This window comes from Pelophylax lessonae, assembly GCF_965119305.1.
Source record: "Pelophylax lessonae genome assembly, chromosome: 4".
NCBI lineage: Eukaryota > Metazoa > Chordata > Amphibia > Anura > Ranidae > Pelophylax > Pelophylax lessonae.
This window is the reverse complement of record NC_138771.1, coordinates 70,137,644-70,158,667: the sequence shown is the minus strand read 5'-3', so window position 1 is coordinate 70,158,667 and position 21,024 is coordinate 70,137,644. Positions and strand designations below refer to the sequence as shown.

Sequence of the window (21,024 nt, the reverse complement as noted above, 5' to 3'; positions counted from 1 at the left end):
AGAAATTTTTCTGTACCCTTCCCTAGATTTGTGCCTCGATACAAATCTGTCTCTCTGGTCTTCAGACAATTCCTTGAACTTCATGGCTTGGTTTGTGCTCTGACATGCACAGTTAACTGTGGGACCTTATGTAGACAGGTGTGTACCTTTCCAAATCATGTCCAATCAACTGAATTTACCACAGGTGGACCCAATCAAGTTGTAGAAACATCTCCGGGATGATCAGTGGAAACAGTTTTTTGAGGCTGTGAATACTTGTGTACATGTAATTTATTTTTTTTTCCCTCATAAATTTGCAAAGATTTCAAACAAACTTATTTCACATTGTAATTATGGGGTGTTGTTTGTAGAATTTTGAGGAAAATAATGAATTTATTACATTTTGGAAAAAGGCTGTAACATAATAAAATGTGGGAAAAGTGAAGTGCTGTGAATACCGTACTTTCCAGATGCACTAAATACCCAGAAGTAGAATATATAGGATATTTTAACTGAGAGTCCGATATGAAACTACATGAAGGGTGGAGAGTGATACAAATCTTTTATATTAAAGTAGTACTAAAGCCTAAGACCTTTTGCATGGATATGATCATTTTTAAATATAATCCACAATACTGGAAAACTTTTACTGTAATTGTAATGCTTTATATTCCAGCTTTATATTCCAGTCTATCAGCCTCCAGCTTCTTGAGGTTCAGGTGCTGATCTTTCCTGCACAGAGCCCATAAAGTGATTGTCATTTTTTTTTTTTAAACAACAAGCATGTTATACTTACCTGCTCTGTGTATTGGTTTTGCACAAAAGGAGCCCCGATCTTTCTCTTCTGGGGTCCACCACCGACACTTCTTGCTCCTTCTGCCTTCAGAGTGCCTCCATAGCAAGCTGAAAAGTGTAGTATAGAGTGCCCCTATAGCAAGGTAATAAAAACTTCTGCTTTTGGAATCACTCACTTCCTTCTTCTGTCCAAGATTAAATGTCCCATGAGGCTTTGCTCTTCACACATGCGCATTTGGCTGACCCACTAATCGAGTATGAAAATAGTTGATAACGGTCATGCCGATTTTAGTTGTTCAGCCCAAATTTGTTTAGCACTGATCACTGTATTAGTGCCAATGGTTCCCATAAAGTGTCAGATTGTCCGCCATAATATCGCAGTCACGCTATAGGTTGCTGATCGCCACCATTACCAGTATAGAAAAACAAATAAATAAAAATTCCAGTATATATCCCATAGTTTGTAGATGCTATAATTATCAATATATGCTTATTGGGTTTTTGTTTACTAAAACTTTGTAGCAGAATACATATTGGCCTACGTTTTTTAACCACTTAAGCCCCGGAGGATTTTCCTGCTAAACGACCAGGGGGTATTTTGCGATTCAGCACTGCGTGACTTTAACAGACAATTGCGCGGTCGTGCGACGCTGTATCTAAAGGAATTTGGTGTCCTTTTTTTCCCACAAACAGAGCTTTCTTTTGGTGGTATTTGATCACCCGGGCGATTTTTACTTTTTGCGCTATAAACAAAAAAAGAGCGTACATTTTGCAAAAATAACAATATTTTTCACATTTTTTTTATATGAAATTCCCCCAAAAAAAATGTAAAAATCAAAATTTTTTAAAATTTTCAGCCAATTTGTTTTATGCTACCTATGTTTGGTAAAAAAAATCGCAAAAAGCGTATTTTGATTGGTTTGCGCAAAAGTTATCGCGTTTACTAACAAAGGGAAAGATTTCTGTCATTTTTGGTGGTTTTTTTTTAACGTGTAATGGCGGCGATCTGCGATTTTTTTTTTTTTTTTTTTTTTGCGGTACTGCGACATTGGGGCGCACAGATCGGACCCTTGACTGACATTTTTGACACTTTTGGGGTTACCAGTGACATTTCTACAGTAATCAGTGCTATATATATGCACTGTTACTGTAAAAATACACTGGTAGTGAAGGGGTTAACTTTATTTGGGAGGGAGACACTGATCAACGGATCTACAGGACACTGATCAACGGATCTACATAGTAGATCCATGTGATCAGTGTTTTTACAGCGAGGAGAATGACAGGTGGCTTGTTTACACAAGCTGCCTGACATTCTCCCTCTCCCCCGCCGTTCGCCGAGTGACCGGCGGACATCGGGTCCGCTGGTCACACGCGCGGGGGGGGGTCCGTGACCGCGCGGGAGCGCGCTAGCTCCCCAGAGCCTCACCGGCGAGCGACATAGACCTACGTCACTCTGCCTGTGAGGGGCTGACTGCCGCAGTAAATATACTGTGAGCAGTCGGCAAGCGGTTAAAGAAATTTTGATTTTATTACAATTTTTTTTTTTTTTTTGGAATATGTTTTATATCAGAAAGTAAAACCTTCTTTTTTTTTTTTTTTTTTCTCTTTCGTTCATTGAAGGACACAGCTCCTGATCTTCTTAACCGTTGGGTTATACTGCCCCCTACAGGAGTAGGACACTAGGCAGAAAAAAAAAAGTCTGGCTATGCCTATAGGCAGTCACAGGGGGTATACTCCCTCTCTCAGCTATAGGTCCCAGTTCCTACGCGGCTGGCGACCAGGCAATCAGCTGTAAGGGGGGGGGGGGCGTTTGTGCCTGGCGGGACCACCTTCCTGCCTGTGCCATTTTCTGAGGCCTAGGGATCCCTCCTGGGAGCCTTGTGGTGCTGCCATTTTCTTGTAGTCTGTGTGCTCTATGCACAGCAGCCATGTTTGTGTAGTCCGGTGGCCATTTTGCTGTGGTTTGCCATTGAAAAAAGCATTGGCCATGACAGTGGAGACCTCTGGGCCTATGATTTTTTGTGGTGGAAGCCCCTCCTCATCTCCTGGTTTTGACTTCTGGATCTTTTCACTTCCTGATCACAGCACGTGGAGTGCAGATTATCCTGGTGGCTGCAGGTGCCTGTTTCTATTGGTTAGTGAGTCTGGTGGAGTCCTCTTCCTCTTTGCTGTGGATCAATTGGTGCTCTGTTACTGGCGACCGGTGGTGCTGCCGGAGCGGTTGGAGGGGTGTCCCTTAGCAGTGTTTTTTACACCTTTTCTTTTGTGGGGTCCCCCTATTGACTCTTTGAGTCATTGGAGCACATTTCCCCACCTGATCACCTCTCCGGGTCCCAACTATCTATTGATGCATGGACGGCGTTCCTGGAGTCCTTTGTGTCCCGGGCGGAGGTGGTTTTTGGGCGACGGGCTAGCAAAAAGCTCCCCTCGCCTTCCCCTGTCTCCTCAGATCCTGAATCTGATTCTGCCTCCATGGACATGGGTCACTCTGCCGGGTCTGTGACCACACGCCCTGAGTTCTCAGATAGTAAGGAAGATTCCTCCACTCCTTTAGCCACGCACGAAAAGGCACTGGTGGATGCACTGATTGTATCTGTGCATGAGACTTTAAAGATGGAGGAGGCAGCTGAAGCTGCGACGGAGGCGTTGGTTCCCTTTTTGGCACTCAACAAGCAATCAAGAGTGGCAAAGTTGTTTCCTTTCCCCTCCTATTTTGACAGAATTGTCGCTAAAGAGTGGGAACAACCTAAACGTCCCCTCGTAGTCCCTAAGTGATTTGCTATGCGGTACTCCTATACGAAATCCGTTCCTAAAAAGTGGACTGTTCCACTGGTGGTGGACCCTGGTTTCCAGATTGAACCAGGCAACCATGATTCTGGTTGAAGAGTCTCCGGACTTTAAGGACCCAGCTGACAGGAAGGCGGAGACTGTGGCCCGCAATATGTACACTGTGGCTGGTTTGGCACTGAGGCTGGTATTCACCCCTGCCTTTGCTGAGCTTGCGGACCTGTTGGTCCAGGGGCTGTAGTTTATCTGTGATGCCTCTTTGGATGCGGCTCCCCTAGTTGCTAGGCTCCCTGTTTCAGCAGTGGTCTTTATGCATATTTTTCGACTCAAATGCTGGTCTGCAGACCAGACTTCTTAAACTGATCTTCCTTTTTAAGAAGATTGCCTGTTTGGAGCTACCCTGGATGACGTCATTAAGGGTCTCATGGAGGGCGGGGGGGGGGCGAAAGTACCTTTCTTCCGCAGGCTAGTAAGGGCAAGGACCCACGATGTAGACGTGGGCCATCTTTCTCAGTCCATAAGAAGTTTTTTTGCCCCTCTGGGACGACTGACAGGGGATCTAAGCCTTTCAGGGCCTCGCCGATCTGGTGCGGCTGGTCGCTGACGTTCCTTGGAAGTTTCCACTCAGGGAGGATCTGCTGTAGTGCTGGTCTTCTTTCAACAGCCCTTGGCCACACACTCCCTTTCTTCAGGGAGATCGGTACTTTGCTCCTCACATTGCAGTCTCCATTGCCACCTTGGGACCTCAATTTGTTGCTCTGTCCTTCAGAAGCCTCCTTTTGAGAATCTTCAGGAGATTCCCCTGATTACGCTGTTCCAGAAGGTGGCCTTTTTGGTGGCAATCACCTCTGTGCTTAGAGTGTTGTAATTATCGTCATTATCTGAAGTCTAATCTAAAAGTCTTATTCTAATCTAAAAGTTTGGAATTTTATACCAGTGTTTTCTTCAATATCGTTGGTCTTAGGACTTTTAAAGTCCTCCTGTCTAGCCCCCCCCCCCTCTTTTTTCCTTCTTTTTTCCTAATATGCTTTTTTTTACAGCGTCGTTCTCTGGTTGTTCACCTTACTTGGTGGTTAACAGATTGGTTCTTCGCCCCTGTCCGTCGTTCCTATCAAAGGCTGTCTCTGATTTTCATTTGAATGAAGACATTGTGTTGCCTTCCCTGTATCCCAGGCCAAAACATCCAAAGGAAATTGCTTAGCATGCCTTGGATGTAGTCCGGGCGACTAGGGTGGACCTGGCAGCTATGGAGTCTTTTAGGAAATCGGACCCACTATTTGTGCTCATGGATGGGCCTCGGAAAGGATTGTCAGCTTCCTCTGTGACCATTTCCAGATGGATCAGACAGACTGTGATTCAGGCCTATTCCATCAAGGGTCAGGTTCCTTCTTTCTCTGTCAAGGCGCACTTTACTCGGGCGCTCATTTCCTCCTGGGCCTTCTGTCATCAGGCGTCAGTGATGCAGGTTTGCAGGGTGATCACCTGGCCGTCGGTGCATACTTTCACAAAGTTCTATATAGTGGATGTGTTGGCATCTGCGAATGCTTCCTTTGGCCTCAAGGTTTTGCAGGCAGCTTTTTAGAGGACCTTGGTCCTCTTTGAGGGTGTATTGTTTTTTTCAGGTGGGCTCAAGTTGTTTTGGTTGAGCTCCTGTTTACCTATAGTTTTTTAGCCTTGGGCATTTCTTTTTTTTCGCTGTTCCCACCCCTCATGTTTTACACTGCTTTGGGACGTCCCAATGGTTAAGAAGATCAGGAGCTGTGTCAGTCAATGAACGAAAGAGAAAATCGGATTTTTGACTTTCTGTAAAATCCATTTCTCTGTTCATTGACGGACACGGCACCCACCCCTCTGTGGAGTTGTAATTCTTCCGACACTGCTTGTAACAAAACTGAGTACCTATAGCTGAATGTGGGGTTTATACCCCCTGGGACTGCCCATAGGCGTAGCCAGATTTTTTTCTGCCTAGTGTCCTACTCCTCTAGGAGGCAGTGTAACCCAATGGTTAAGAAGATCAGGAGCTGTGTCCATCAATGAAAGAGAGAAATGGATTATATGGTCAAAATCCCATTTTTTTTTTTTCTTCTTTTTTTTTTTTTTTTCCCTCCAAAATTTTTTTTTGTTTATAGCGCAAGAAATGGAGAGGAAAAAAAAGTGGTTAATTACCACAAACAAAAGCTCAATTTTGTAGGAAAGAAATTACATTTTTTTTTTGTACAGCATTGCATGACTGTGCAATTGCTCGTTAAAATAACGCAGTGCCCTAGCACAAAAATGGCCTGGTCATGAAGGGGGTAAATCTTCCAGAGGTCAAGTGGTTAAGCTTTGACAAAAAAACCTGGAAGCTGATTGATTTCTATGCAGAGCTGCACCAGTTTAATTTCACATGGCTCTCTTCTGTCACTTTCTCAGCTGGTCATTGGGTTCCAGCCATAAATCATTGTCTGGGACCCACTGATCAGCTTGTGCTGTAGCAATTGATAAAACAGCCAGGGCAATGAGCGCATGTGGGCTTGTCCGCCACCTACCCCGAATCACCAAATCTGGTACATGTACGCGACTTGGCACAGCAGGGCCGCCCTACCGCAATAGAAGTGCGGTGGGCAGTCTTAAAGAGATAAATAGAACAAGCTGAAGTTAGAAACTTATTGGCTGCCATGCACAGGTGCACCAGATTCTGAGTGCTCCGTTTTTTGTAAATTTCCCCCACAAAGTCTGATAGCCAAGTCCTCCAACCTGGTCCTTCAAGGTTGGCTCTAGTAAATGACATTTTAGCAGAAAGCCTGACCCTGATCTTGTACAATTATTACTGGAAAAGATGACTAAACAGAAACAGATAACCCGTCTGATTTAAATGATCAGAAAGCTATTTCTGATTTTTAGATTCCACACTGCTGTGCAGAAAATACAGATTGTTCCAGTTTGGAAAGCAGGCAGTTTAAGGAATGTCAAGTTCATCATTGTAACCACTAACACTGTGTTCTCTTACCTTCGTAGTTCTTATTCTAATGCTTGTTGTGTATGATCTGCACTAAGCAATGTTGTTTATTTGTTTTTGCTTTTACGTTTTGTGAATGTCCCTTTAACAATCTGCTTTTTGGCTTTTCAGGTTCAGTTCCAGAAGTTGCAACAGTTGCGACTGGCACAATCCCGAGCTCAGTACTATGGTGGCTCTTTGCCAAATGTAAACCAGATTAGCAGCAGCCCGTCTGATTTCCAGGTAAGACATTCTTGTTGTATTTGGGGTTTTACTTTCTAAAGTTTGAGCAACTGAAAATAATTTCTACTGGTGGCTGCCTGCTTGTTTTTCCACCTATCAGTACATTTCTGTATGTTATATAAGTTAAAGCAGGTCTTCAATCCTTGCTTTAAAAATTAAGACAGCAGCTACAAAAACTGTAGCTGCTGACTTTTAAGAAACAGACATTTACCTGTCCAGGGATCCAGCACTGCACTCACCTGAGCCAGCTTCTTCCCTCATCTCTGGTCCCTGGCGCCGGCATGGTAACTGTGGGCAGCCGGTTGTGACTCCTTGTGGCTTCACATTGTGCATGTGTGGGCTGCACTTTATGAATGGTTCCGCAGCCTTCTGGGAACTGTGCCATGTCCTTGATTGTGAGCAGGGAGGAGAACTTCTGCTCAGATCACTTAGGTGATCCGAGCTGAAACCTGTCAAAGCTAGTAGGAACCCCCCGCCACTTCCAAAAAAAAAAAAAAGCGAAGGGTTGGAGCGAAACCCAAGTGAAATTCCGCTTTAGGTTCCTGAACTTCGATGTTTGTAGTCCTAAGGTTGTATCCCACAAGTTCAAGACATACACCTGTTTAATTGTTTGCATGGTCAGTTTTTCATTTTTATTTTTTATGGGTTAAAACGCCTGTAACTTTATTTTTTGCCGTGCCTTGCATCGTTACAAAGCAGGGCACTGTTTATCTTTCCACTATATTGAAATGCCAAAGTGACAGTGTATTTTTTTATGCGGGGCTGTGGTGCCAAAACAGGCGGTGACTTCAGTTGAGCTCTAGACTAGAGCATTGTGGAAAATTGCAGCAAGTCTGCTGGTTTTTTAAAGTGCATTGCAATCAACCTGAAGGCAGTGTTACAGTGTGAATGGGACACACAGAAAACTGTTACAGTGACTGACATTAATCAAGTGCAGAAAAATACCAACTATTGTGTAATCCTCTTCGGGTGCCTTAGTGACCCTCTAACAAAAATACGTTCCCAATTGCAAAAAGGTTGGGACATTGTGTAAAATCTACATAACCTCAAATGTTTAACTGAGAAAATGTACAAATTTAGGAAAAAAATTAGGTAATTTTGATATTGATGGCAACAAAAAGCTGTCAAAGTAAGTTGTACTAACAAGGAGAACTAAAGGAACATTTTGCAACGAATTAGGTTAATTGGCAACAGGTTAGCAACCTGATTGGGTATAAAAAATAAAAAAGTCTTAAGGCCCGTACACACATACCGATTGTCGGACGTAAAGATTCGGCCCACGGCCGATTGTAGGCTTGTTAGTATGATGCTTCCGACAGCCGACAGCGCATTTTCGGCCGAACAGAATCTGGTGTGCAGACTTTAAAATTTTTGTTGGCCGTCACCAGAACGGCCGATTGTTCGCCAGTCAGTACAGAATTCGGCCGACAAAGAGCAGATTAGCAAGACTGGGCATGCTCAGAAAAGAAAAAACACAAGGAAAGTTAACCATCACATGACATCACTTCTGCAGTCGGCTTTTGTTGGCCGACAAAATTCGTGTGCAGTCTTTAGCAGTTTTCAACAGACAGGACAGCACCGGACAAAAGATGGCCGATCGTTCGGCCGACAATCAGTACATGTGTACGGGGCTTTAGAGAGTGTCTCTCAGAATAGGAATGGGCTCGGTCGTGTTTAGGATCCCACCTGCCCGATCCCACCAGGAAGCTGACACTTCACACGGCTAATCGCAGGTAGGGAGATATTTCCTGATCTGCAGCTGCACAGACCGGATAATGTCTCACTGCCTATGATTAGCTGTGTGCAGTGTCTGCTTCCTGGCAGGATCGGGCAGGTGGGATCCTAAACACGACCAGTCCCATCTCTATTTCAGATGCGAAGAGGGGCAGATGTTCACCAATCTGTATAAAAGTTGCACCTAAATTGAGGAACAATATTGTTCCTTAATGTAAAATTGCAAAGACTTTAAATATATCATCATCTACAGTACATAATATCAAGAGCTATCGAGAATCTGGAGAAATCTCTGTGCACAAGGGACAAGGCTGACCCACAAAATTGGGTGCCTGTGATCCTTGGGCTCTCAGATGGCACTACTTTAAATCCAGACCGGATTCTGTGATGGACATCACTGCATGGGCTCAGGAACACTTCCAGAGCTCTCTGTCTATAAAAACAGTTTCTCGTGTCATCCAAGAATGCCAGGTAAAGCTCTATCATGCAAAGAAGAAGCCATATCTGAACATGGTCTAGAAACACCACATCTTCTCTGGGCCCAAAGCTCATTTAATATAATCTTTTGCAAAGTGGAAAACTGTCCTTTGGTGGGATTTATCAACTTTTGACGTTTTTTGGAAACTCTGGGTGCTGCGTCCTCTTGTACTAAAGATGAGAGAACCTTCCAGCTTATCAGTGCTCTTTTCAAAAGTTTGCATCTCTCATGGTATGGGGGTGCATAGGTTGGAAGGAATGGGCAGCTTGCACATTTGGAAAGGTCCCATTAATGCTGAAAGATGTATATCCAGGTTTTGGAGCAGCCTACGCTTCCATCCAGACAATGTCTTTCAGGGAAGGTCTTGCATATTTCAGCAGGACAATGCTAAACCACATACTGCATCTATGACAACAGCCTCTTCATAGTGGAAGAGCCCAGGTGCTTAACTGGCCTGCCTGCAGTCCAAACCTTTCACCAATGAAAAATATCTGGCGCATCTTGAAATGAAAAATATTACAGTGAAAATCGAGGACTGTTAAGCAATTAGAATCCTATATCAGGCAAGAATGGGACAACATTCCTCTCCTAAAACTCCAGCAACTGGTCTCCTAATTTCCAAGACATTTACAGAGTATTGTTAAAAGAAGAGAGGATGCCACACCGTGGTAAAACATGGCCCTGTCAACATTTTTTTGATGCCTGTTGCTGCCCTCAATTTCAAAACGACATTATTTTTTTCTTAAAATGGTCAATTTTCTTAGTTTAAACAATTTATATGTTTTCTGTTTCAATCAATATTAGATCTACGATTAGAAAAAAAGATACGAAGCAGAATGAAGACATAAATTACAGAGCATTCAGCATCAAGGTTGCAAATAGCAAAACCTGACACTGAAGATGCTGACAAAAAGGTCTCAAAACATCTAATAGACAATAATGAAAGATTTAACAGGTACAACTACAGCCTGGGCTCCAGTCTCCACTGTGAGACCGAGAGTCTTGAAGGATACCCATCTAGGTTAGAAGTACCTTTTGGAATCACAAGCCTGCACCCTTCTTTTATATAATACCGTATTTATCGGCGTATAACACGCACTTTTTCCTCCTAAAAATGGAGGAAAAAGCAGCAGTGCGTGTTATACGCCGATATTAAAAAAAAAAAAAAAAACTGCCAGGAAGCATTGCCGAGAGCAGAAGGGGCGGGACGGCTGAGGAGAGGGAAGGACGAGCTGTCATAAGAGCAGAAGGGGGCGGGCCGAGCCGAGGAGAAGAGAGAACGAGCGAGCGCAGTCATCGGGAGTCCCGCCTATGACAGACGTCACACGTCTCGGCAGAGGAGGCGGGACTTCCGATGACTGCGCTCGCTCGTTCTCCCTTCTCGGCTCGGCCCGCCCCCTTCTGCTCTTATGACCGCTCGTCCTTCCTTCTCGGCCCGGCCCGCCCCTTCTGCTCTCGGCGCTGCTTCCCGGTCTTTTTTAAAACAAATGAGGTCAGTTCCAATGGCGCTTGCGATGCTGCATATTTGGACATTGCGCTTGCGAGGCTGCTTATATGGACACTTGGTGGGCTGCATTCATTGACACTTGGTGGGCTGCATTCATTGACACTTGGTGGGCTGCATTCATTGACACTTGGTGGGCTGCATTCATTGACACTTGGTGGGCTGCATTCATTGACACTTGGTGGGCTGCATTCATTCACACTGCTGGTGGGCTGCATTCATTGACACTGCTGATGGGCTGCATATATTAAAACTGCATTCATGGACACTGCTGGTGGGCTGCATTCATGGACACTGCTGGTGGGCTGCATTCATGGACACTGCTGGTGGGCTGCATATATTGAGGCTGGATATATGGACACTGCTGGTGGGCTGCATTCATGGACACTGCTGGTGGGCTGCATTCATGGGCACTGCTGGTGGGCTGCATTCATGGGCACTGCTGGTGGGCTGCATTCATGGACACTGCTGGTGGGCTGCATTCATGGACACTGCTGGTGGGCTGCATTCATGGACACTGCTGGTGGGCTGCATTCATGGACACTGCTGGTGGGCTGCATATATTGAGGCTGGATATATGGACACTGCTTATGGGCTGCATTTATGGACACTGCTGATGAGGATGCATTCATGGACACTGCTGATGAGGATGCATTCATGGGCACTGGTGAGATATCATTTGATTTAAAAAAAAAAAAAAAAAAAAAAAAATGTTCTGAGTTCAAAGCTGTTTATGTTAAATTTAAGCTTTTTTCCTGAAATTTCTCTCCAAATATTGGGGTGCGTGTTATTCGCCGGCGCGTGTTATACGCCGATTAAATACGGTAATTTATAACTTGTATCGAACAAACATATAAACAGAAGTTGGGGCAGATGTCACAACACATTCGATATGTTTTTCTATTTTCTTTTTGAATAAAATGAGTTTTGCGGGATTTGAAAATACATTCTGTCTTTATTGTACACATATATGTCGCCCTTCCAGAGCTCCTTGCTGCAAAGACCAGTTCTATGTAGGGGCAGTGGCCATTTGTAAAGAAGTACAGCGCGTTTTCAGAAGACAGCGGGCTGAAGACCGCTCTCGGTTGACATCTCAGAGGAGCTGGTCCAGGCTCTTAAAAGATTCGGACCATATGGTCGGGATCAACCCTGGACTGACACCTGGCTCAGCCTCTCGGGTATCCACTGTGGTTGACAGCCACAGCTCTCTTCTCAGAGCTGAGGGGAGAACTGAGCGATCAGCGGTGTTTGATCGGTCAATTCTCACTACAGTGCCAGCAGAGGACAAATGCAACATTGGATCAATGCTGCATCCACCTAGGTGAGTATAAATGTATGTATTTTATTTTTTTTCGTAGAAAACCATATTTCTCCTTTTAAAAATTTATGTTTTCATGGGAGAAAACCTTTAACTATGGCCTGATGCCTGGGATGTGTTTTGCAGTTTCATGGACTTGTTGAATTACCATGTGTAATATCACTGCTGAATTATTCTAAAATTAGGATGCATTATTAGGCCCTGGTTTAAAACCAGTGCAACTTTGAAATCATGCAATTTCAAAGCCACATATCCGTGCGGTGTACACCACCAATTTAATTGCGGCTTGCTGCTTCATTTAACAAAAATCTATGCAAGTCACAATGGAAATCAGAAAAAAGTAGTGCAGTAACTGTTCTCATGTGACCCGAGTCATGGCATTTTGAACGGTTCAATTGCCGGCAATGGGGTGCAACTTGTCATGTAAAATGGAACTGCCAAATTGCATGACAAATCGCACTGGTGTGAACCAGGGCTAAGTCACATAATTAGTGGATACAATGTAACTTTCTCTCTTTGTAGGAGAGAAAGATGTAAACAAACAAGTGTGTTTAGCCACTTGCTGTCCAGCCACCGCAGATATAAGGCAGCAGGTCTGCAGGTTCTCGCGAAAAGACGTACCCGTAGGTCGCTTTTGTAGGAGCGCTCGTGGGGGCGTGCATGCACACCCATTAGCCAACGGAAAGCTGATCTGCCGGGCCCGCTGCTACGATTTCTGCCGGGCACCTGCGAACGCTCCCCGTGGAGACAGAACGGCGGTCTGCTGTTGTAAACACAGCAGACTGTTGTTCTGTCAGCAATCAACACAGGGCTCCTGTGATCCTCCTATTTAGGAACACGGGTTCCTGTGTTGATTCCATAAGTCCATCCCCCCCCCCCCCCCAGTTAGAGAACACACCCTAGGCATACGCTTAACCCTTTGATCACCCCTGGTGCTAACCCCTTCCCTGCCAGTGTCATTAGTACAGTAAAATTGCATATTTTTAGCACTGATTACTGTAGTAATGTCACTGGTCCCCCCCAAAAGTGTCAAAAATGTCAGGTGTCCGATCTGTCCACCGCAATGTCGCAGTCCTGCTAAAAACCGCAGATCACCGCCATTACTAGTAAAAAAAAAAAAAAATTGCATAAATCTTTCCCCTAGTTTGTAGACGTGATAACAGTTGCGCAAATCAATCAATATACGCTTATTGGAATTTTTTTTACCAAATGTGTAGCAGAATACAAATCGGCCTAAAATTATGAAAAAAATAGATTTTTTTTTTTTTTTTTTTTTTTTTTTTTTATTAGTAATGTCATATAGCAGAAAGTGAAAAAAAATATATATATTTTTTTTTTTTCAGAATTGTCACTCTTTTTTTTTTTTTTTTTTTGTTTATAGCGCAAAAAATAAAAATTGCAGAGGTGGCCAAAAACCACCAAAAGAAAGCTCTATTTGTGGGGGGAAAAAAATACATTTTTTTTTGGGTACAGCATCGCATGACCACACAATTGTCAGTTAAAGTAGTAATGCAGTGCCGAATCGCAAAAAATGTCCTGGCCATTAAGGGGGAAAATCAGAAGTGGTAAAAAAAAAATAGAAATCTAGATCAAAGTTTGATCTAGGTCAGTGCCTGGATTAGTGTTGGGGTCAAAGGTCGGGTTCAGAGTTCAGGATCGGTATATTGTTGGTAGGATTTTTTATTTCAAAAAGCCTTTTTTAAATCTGTATTAAGCTGGGTACACACTGTTTCATTTTTTTTTTTTTTCTTTTTTCATTTTTTTTTTTTCTTCCTTCAACCATGAAGGGTTGTTTCCAAAAACAAACACTGTCCGCTTCAGTCTGAGTTGCTGTCCTAACCATGCAAGGTTAGTTCAGTGATCTCTCCGCTGCTGAGCTGTTGTGTTCTGGCAAGTGGACGCCCCCCCCCCCCCACCAAAACACTCTGATCAGCGCTCTCTGCCATTGGTTGAGAGCGCTTATTGGGAGTCGGTCGGATGCTGGTTTTCCAGCATGCATGTCCGACAGAAGCCAGTTGGACAAACCGACATACATATGAGCAGAATGTCGGCAGTTTTTTTTTTTTTTTTTTGAACCGGCAAATGTCTCCGACATTCTGCCCATGTCTACAGGGCTTTAGGCTACATTCACATGTCAGCGTATGGATTGCGGGCAGAATCGCTGCGATTCCGCCCGCGATCTGGAAATCATTGCAAATCGCGGGACGCCTGTGCGTTGCCCGTGATTTGCAATAGCACCTCAAACGCTGAGTGATGTTGCCGCGATTTCCGCCTGCCGAATCGCGGTAACATCGCACAAAAAAAATTGCGGGACGCATTACGCCCAAAAAAGTACAAGAGCTTCTTTGGAGCGTATTGCGTCCCGCAATTTTATTTGCGCGATGTTACCGCGATTCGGCAGGCGGAAATCGCGGCAACATCGCTCAGCGTTTGAGGTGCTATTGCAAATCACGGGCAATGCACAGGCGTCCCGCGATTTGCAATGATTTCCGGATCGCGGCGATTCTGCCCGCGATCCATACGCTGACATGTAAATGCAGCCTTAGTGTCAGTGTGATTTTTACATAGGATAAAAAAATAAGTGCATTGTTGTTTTTGGTCCCTACTACGGGTACAAACATTCACATATGTGGTATCTGCAATCGTCTGGAGCAGGAGAATTTATTTTGGGTTGTTCTTTGGTGGTTTTATAATAGCAAGAAATATATAGCTAAAAAGTTTTTTTTTTTTTTTTTTTTTTTTTGGGCCAGTTTTCCTTAGATAATATAATTTTAGGTACACCCAGGTCATTGCAATGATATGTAGTTTAACAAACGCATGTCAAAGTTGCAAAATTGTGTTCAGGCATTAACATTTGTTTTATCCTCCATTTGTAAAGAGGTTAAAACAATGCGCAAATTATGTCATCCCTATATAAATGCATGTAATAAATAAATAATAGAGATATTTACTGTGTTTGACTGTATATGTGCTTTGTTTATGATCTCTGTATCTGTATGTTGGTGATCAGTATGACATTTTATCTCCTTGAAGTAGATGGATCTAGTGTGCACATGGGTCATTTGTAGAAGGAGGCAGTCATACAGTCATACAGTGCTGAATATGCTGTAGTCATAATGCGCTACGCTCTGTTTAGCTGCATGACTCTGATAAGAGCATGAAGTGCTTAGAACAAGCACATTTTTGTTTCGGCTACTGTAAAAACTGTGGATTCTTTTGACACACTGAATGTTCTAAAACGTTAATCAAGCTTTAAAAAAAAAAAAAAAAATCCAGCTTTCACACATTAAGGAACATCTTGCTCATTTATTTTAAACTGGAACCAAGGCAAAGGTTAAGTGGGATTCTTACATTGCAGCCTGCTTGTAAAAACTGGTTTGCTATGGATCTCCCCTCCCTTTTTTTTTTTTTTTTTTTGAGCCTTATTTACTTTTTATTTACCTAATATGTGACCCCTAATTTATTTACCTATAAGTGACCCCTAGTTGAATTTCGGTGGTCAGCCCATCCAAAAGTTACATTTTATTTTAGAGTGAGCCTAGGGGTAGCCCTCTTTCTTGAATGCTCCAACATTAAAGCAGAACTTTACCCAAAACAGCTTAAAAAGGAAATTTCATTAGCAAGTAACCTTTATTCCACATTAATATTTATGCTAGCAAAATTAGTGTGTACTGTAAATTGCCTCCAGCATTGCACCTGTTTGTTCTTGCTGGAGGCTACCATTTTGCTGAAGCCCAGAGTTCCTTAACAGCAGTAAATCATAAAAGCGGAGCTAAACGCATCGTTTTAACCGTTTCTAAAAAAAGTACATTCCTGGAATGCCATGATTTGTAATTGTCACATTTGCAACTCCCCAAATAGCTAGTGTCATAACCAATCACGTGCTGCATCATGGCAGTTGCAGATCAAACAGAAGCAGCTTCCTTGGCTGTAAAGGATAGGAGGGTTTAATTCTGCTTTAAGGCTGTGTCAGCAGATCCGCCTCTACACATCCAGCAATGCCTAAAAGTGCCCAAAATAGAGAGCAACTGAGTATGTGCACAGTGAGGTAAGACAATGTATTACTGTAGTTTAAACAGAATATGCACTTATTTTTAATGTTTTACATAACTATACCTGCAGAGGGCGCCAGCCTGAAGTGATTTAGCAGGACTTAATTTTCTGACTAAAGTTCTTTCTGCCATAATTCCGGACTCTGTCCTTGCCCACCTAGAAGTTTGTGTTTTAAGTGTACATGTTCCACTGTTGTTGTTGTTGATTTTTAAAGCGCCAACAGTTCCCACAGCACTTTACAATCAAAAGGGAGACAGTACAGTTACAATACAATAAAATACAAGAGGGTTAAGAGCGCCCTGCTCATATGAGCTTACAATCAAATAGGATGGGGCAAGTGGTACAAAAGGTATTGACTGTGGTGATGAACGGATGAGTTTAAACACTCAGTTGTTGGAGACGTTATTGGCTTCTCTGAAGGGAGATGAGTTTTCAAGGATTGCCCAAAGGCGGCCAGAGTAGGAGATGGCCTGACAGATTGAGTTAGAGAGTTCCAGAGGATGGGGGAGACTCTGGAGAGGTCTTGGAGACGAGCATGGAAGGAGAAGACAAGAGCTTGAGAGCAGGAGGTCTTGAGAGGAGCGGAGAGGATGGTTTGGGAGATATTTGAAGACAAGATTGGCGATTTAGCTCTGAGCAGAGTTGTGAATAGCGCTGTGTGTTAGTATTTTTAACATAATTTGCTGGGCAATCAGAAGCCAGTAGAGGGATTGGCGGAGAGGGGTGGAAGACACTGGAGGGTTACTAAAGTAGTTGAATTTGTCAATAGCAGTCATGATAGACTGAAGAGGGGAATAGCCTGCGTAGAGGTAGGCCTATGTGAGAAGGGAGTTGCAACAGTCAGACAAGAGATACCTAAGTAGTGAATAAGTAACTTGGTGGTTTCATTTGGTAAAAAGGGGGAGAATTTTAGAGATGTTATGGAGGTTAAGTCTACAAGCTTTTGGATTTAAGGTTAAAAGGAAAGGTCAGAGTCCAGGACTACACCTAGTACCCAGGCATGAGGGGAGGGATTGATAGTTGTATTATTGATCTTGACGGAAAAGTCATGGGGGGGGGGGGGGGGGTGTGTATCATCAACTTGGTTTTAGAGAGATTTAGTTTGAAGAAGTGTTATATGCCTTACTTATTGATATGTCTGTAAATAGGTTAGTAGTGTGAGAGGAGACTGAAAAAGTAAGGTGAGGATTAGATGGGTGTCATCAGCGTAGAGATGGTAATGGAAGCTCTGTTAGGTTATCAAGTGACCTAGAAAGGACGTGTAGATGGAGAAGAGACCGGGTCCAAGAACAGAGCCTGGGGAACCCCTACAGAAAGAGGGCGTGAAGAGGAGGAGACAGAGTTTTATAGGTAACCCTGAAAGAGCGCTGTGGTAAGATGGAGAACCAGGAAAGGACAGAATCTTGGAGGCCAGGGAGTGGAGTTTTGAGATGGAGCGGGGGGGGGGGGGGTCAACCACATCAAAGGCTGCGGAGTATTGAGTAGTTACCATTGGGTTTAGCACTTAGTAAGTTGTTAGTGAGTTTAAAAGGGTAGTTTCTGTGGAGTGCTGCAAGCGAAACCGACTATAAGGGGTTAAGGAGGTTGTTTTCAGTGAGGTAGGAGCTCAGACGGTTGTAGACTAAGAGCCGGTTCACATACAGGCGACCCGACTTGCCTGGGCGACCTGTAAAGTCGCGGTGCACAGCGCGCACCGCGACCTCGGAGCGACATGCATGGACTTCATATCATTGAAGTCAATGCAGGTCGCTCCAGGTCGCCCCAAAGTAGTACAGGACCCTTTTTCTAAGTCGGAGCGACTTGTGTCGCTCCTATTAGAACGGGTCCTTTGCTAATCTATGGCAGGCGACCCACGGCGACTTGTCAGGCACCGGCTCTTAAGCTTCGTACACATGATTGGAAAATGGTATGAAAAATACCGCTTTTAAGTTATCATATGAGACTCTGATGGTTAGTACACAGCTTTCGAGAGCTGATCACGGGACTTGATCCAAAATTATCTGAAGGGTCACACGCAAACCTTTTTCTCGTATATAACCAGATCGTACGGTTTTCGCTTAATCGGTACAGTTTATATTCAGAAAAAAATCGGAAGAGCAAGACTACGCATGCTCAGAAACTTAAAGAAAATACATTGCATCACTTCCTAAGTTGTTTTCTGTCGTTTTGAGGTTTTTTTGTAAATTGAGTAACCCTTTTTGATAGACTAGCAATCCAAAAAAAAAAAAAACGGACTATTATTCGTCCAATATTCTCATGGTGTGCACAAGGTTTAAGCATTCTAAAAGTTATGAAGTGAATGGGACCAAGGAGATTGGTTCATCATAAAATCATTAAAAAGTCCCAAGAGGAAGAAAAGGGCCCTCATAATGGCTGCAACAGGTCTAATGACCCTAGAACAGAGGAGATTTTAGAGATCTTCTCTTTTGAGGGCTCTTTTGATATTGTAAACTATCAGGTTAATTTTTTGTTGTGACTTTAACCACTTAAGCCCCGGAGGATTTGGCTGCTAAACGACCAGAGGGCATTTTGCGATTCGGCACTGCGTGACTTTAACGGACAATTGCGCGGTCGTGCGACGCTGTACCAAAACGAATTTGGCGTCCTTTTTTTCCCACAAACAGAGCTTTCTTTTGGTGGTATTTGATCACCTGTGCGATTTTTTGATCACGCGCTATAAACAAAAAAAGAGCGTAAATTTTGCAAAAATAGCAATATTTTTCCCTTTTTTTTATATGAAATTCCCCCAAAAAAAAATGTAAAAATCAAAATTTTTTAATATTTTCGGCCAATTTGTTTTATCCTACCTATGTTTGGTAAAAAAAATCGCAAAAAGCGTATTTTGATTGGTTTGCGCAAAAGTTATTGCGTTTACTAACAAAGGGAAAGATTTTTGTCATTTTTGTTGTTTTTTTTTTTTAACGCGTAATGGCGGCGATCTGCGATTTTTTTTGCGGTACTGCGACATTGCGGCGGACAGATCGGACCCTTGACTGACATTTTTGACACTTTTGGGGTTACCAGTGACATTTCTACAGTAATCAGTGCTATACATATGCACTGTTACTGTAAAAATGCACTGGTAGTGAAGGGGTTAACTTTATTTGAGAGGGAGGGGCTGTGTGTGTCCCTAGGGGCGTGATTCTAACTGTGATTGGCTGTGGCTTCAACTGTATGCAGAGTGATCAATGGATCTACATAGTAGATCCATGTGATCAGCTCTCATACAGAGAGGAGAATGACAGGCAGCTTGTTTACACAAGCTGCCTGACTATCTCCCTCTCCCCCGCCGATCGCAGAGTGGCCGGCGGCGATCGGGTCCGCCGGTCACGCGCGCGGGGGGGTCCGTGACCACGCGGGAGCGGGAGCGCGCCTCCGGCGGCGCGCGCTCGCTCCCTAAACCCTCACAGGCGAGCGACGTAGACCTACGTCACTTTGCCTGTGAGGGGCTGACCGCCGCCGTAGATAGTCGTGCGGCGGTCGGCAAGTGGTTAAAGCCTAGTACACACATTTTCTGTCGTCCAACCCAGAGGGCTAAATGGAAAAAAGAACTAAAGAGCTAGAGAGGAGCCACTGTACTATCTGATGATGGCCTTAAAGATTCTGCTCTATCTTGGTTCTCCTCCTACCTATCACAGCGCTCCTTCAGTGTTACCCACAACTCTACCTCCTCCTCCCCATCGCCCCTTTCTGTGGGGGTTCCCCAAGGCTCTGTTCTTGGAACCCTCCTCTTCTCTATCTTCACTGCCTCCCTTGGTCACTTGTTAACCGCCCACGGCTTCCAATACCATCTATACACCAATGACACTCTCTCGCATTGCTAACTTACTTACTGACATATCAACATGGATGTCGCACCACTTCCTCAAACTAAATCTCTCTAAAACAGAGCTGGTAATATTCCCTGCCGCCCGTGCCCCCCTCCATGACTTTTCTATCAAAATTAGTTATGCAACCATCAATCTCTCCCCTCATGCCAGGGTACTAGGTGTAATCCTGGACTCTGACCTGTCCTTTCAGCCCCAAATCCAATCATTGTCAAAAGCTTGTAGACTTCACCTCCGCAACATCTCTAAAATTCGCCCCTTTTTAACAACTGAAACCACCAAGCTACTCATTCACTCCCTTGTTATTTCTCGCCTCGACTATTGCAACTCCCTTCTCATAGGCCTACCACTTCATAGGCTATCCCCTCTTCAGTCTATCATGAACGCTGCTGTCAGGCTTATCCACCTTACCAACCGCTCAGCGTCTGCCTCCCCTCTCTGCCAATCCTTACACTGGCTCCCGATTGCCCAGCGAATTAAATTCAAAATACTAACCATAACATACAAAGCCATTCAAAACTCTGCCCCGAGCTACATCACCAAACTTGTCTCCAAATATCACCCAAACCGTCCTCTCCGCTCCTCTTAAGACCTCCTACTCTCAAGCTCCCTTGTCTCCTCCTCTCATGCTCGTCTCCAGGGCCTCTCCCATCCTCTGGAACGCTCTACCTCAACCTGTACGGCGATCTCCTACTCTAGCTACTTTCAGGCGATCCCTGAAAACTCATCTCTTCAGGGAAGCCTATCACACCGCCAATTAATCTGCCATCAGCTCATTCCCTACTCTTACAACCTCTTGTAACACCTGCCCCACCCCATTAGATTGTAAGCTCTTCTGAGCGGGGCCCTCTTAATCCTCTTGTATTTTATTGTACAGTGGGTACGGAAAGTATTCAGACCCCCTTAAATTTTTCACTCTTTGTTATATTGCAGCCATTTGCTAAAATCATTTAGGTTCATTCTTCTTCCTCATGAATGTACACATAGCACCCCATACTGACAGAAAAACACAGAATTGTTGACATTGTTGCAGATTTATTAAAAAAAAAAAACTGAAATATCACATGGTCCTAAGTATTCAGACCCTTTGCTCAGTATTTAGTAGAAGCCCCCTTTTGATCTAATACAGCCAGGAGTCTTTTTGGGAAAGATGCAACAAGTCTTTCACACCTGGATTTGGGGATCCTCTGCCATTCCTCCTTGCAGATCCTCTCCAGTTCTGTCAGGTTGGATGGTAAACGTTGGTGGACAGCCATTTTTAGGTCTCTCCAGAGATGCTCAATTGGGTTTAAGTCAGGGCTCTGGCTGGGCCATTTAAGAACAGTC

General features: G+C 43.9%; 1 protein-coding gene across 2 annotated transcripts in view; it reads left to right on the top strand.

Moving 5' to 3' along the window:
- The window catches only part of CRTC3 (CREB regulated transcription coactivator 3), a 309,654-nt gene that overhangs the window by 61,604 nt on the left and 227,026 nt on the right, over window positions 1-21,024 (top strand). For both annotated transcript variants that reach the window (XM_082253380.1, XM_082253379.1), the window contains exon 2: window positions 6,674-6,784. In XM_082253380.1, coding sequence (XP_082109506.1) covers window positions 6,674-6,784 — 111 coding nt within the window. The remainder of the gene's footprint in view (window positions 1-6,673; window positions 6,785-21,024) is intronic.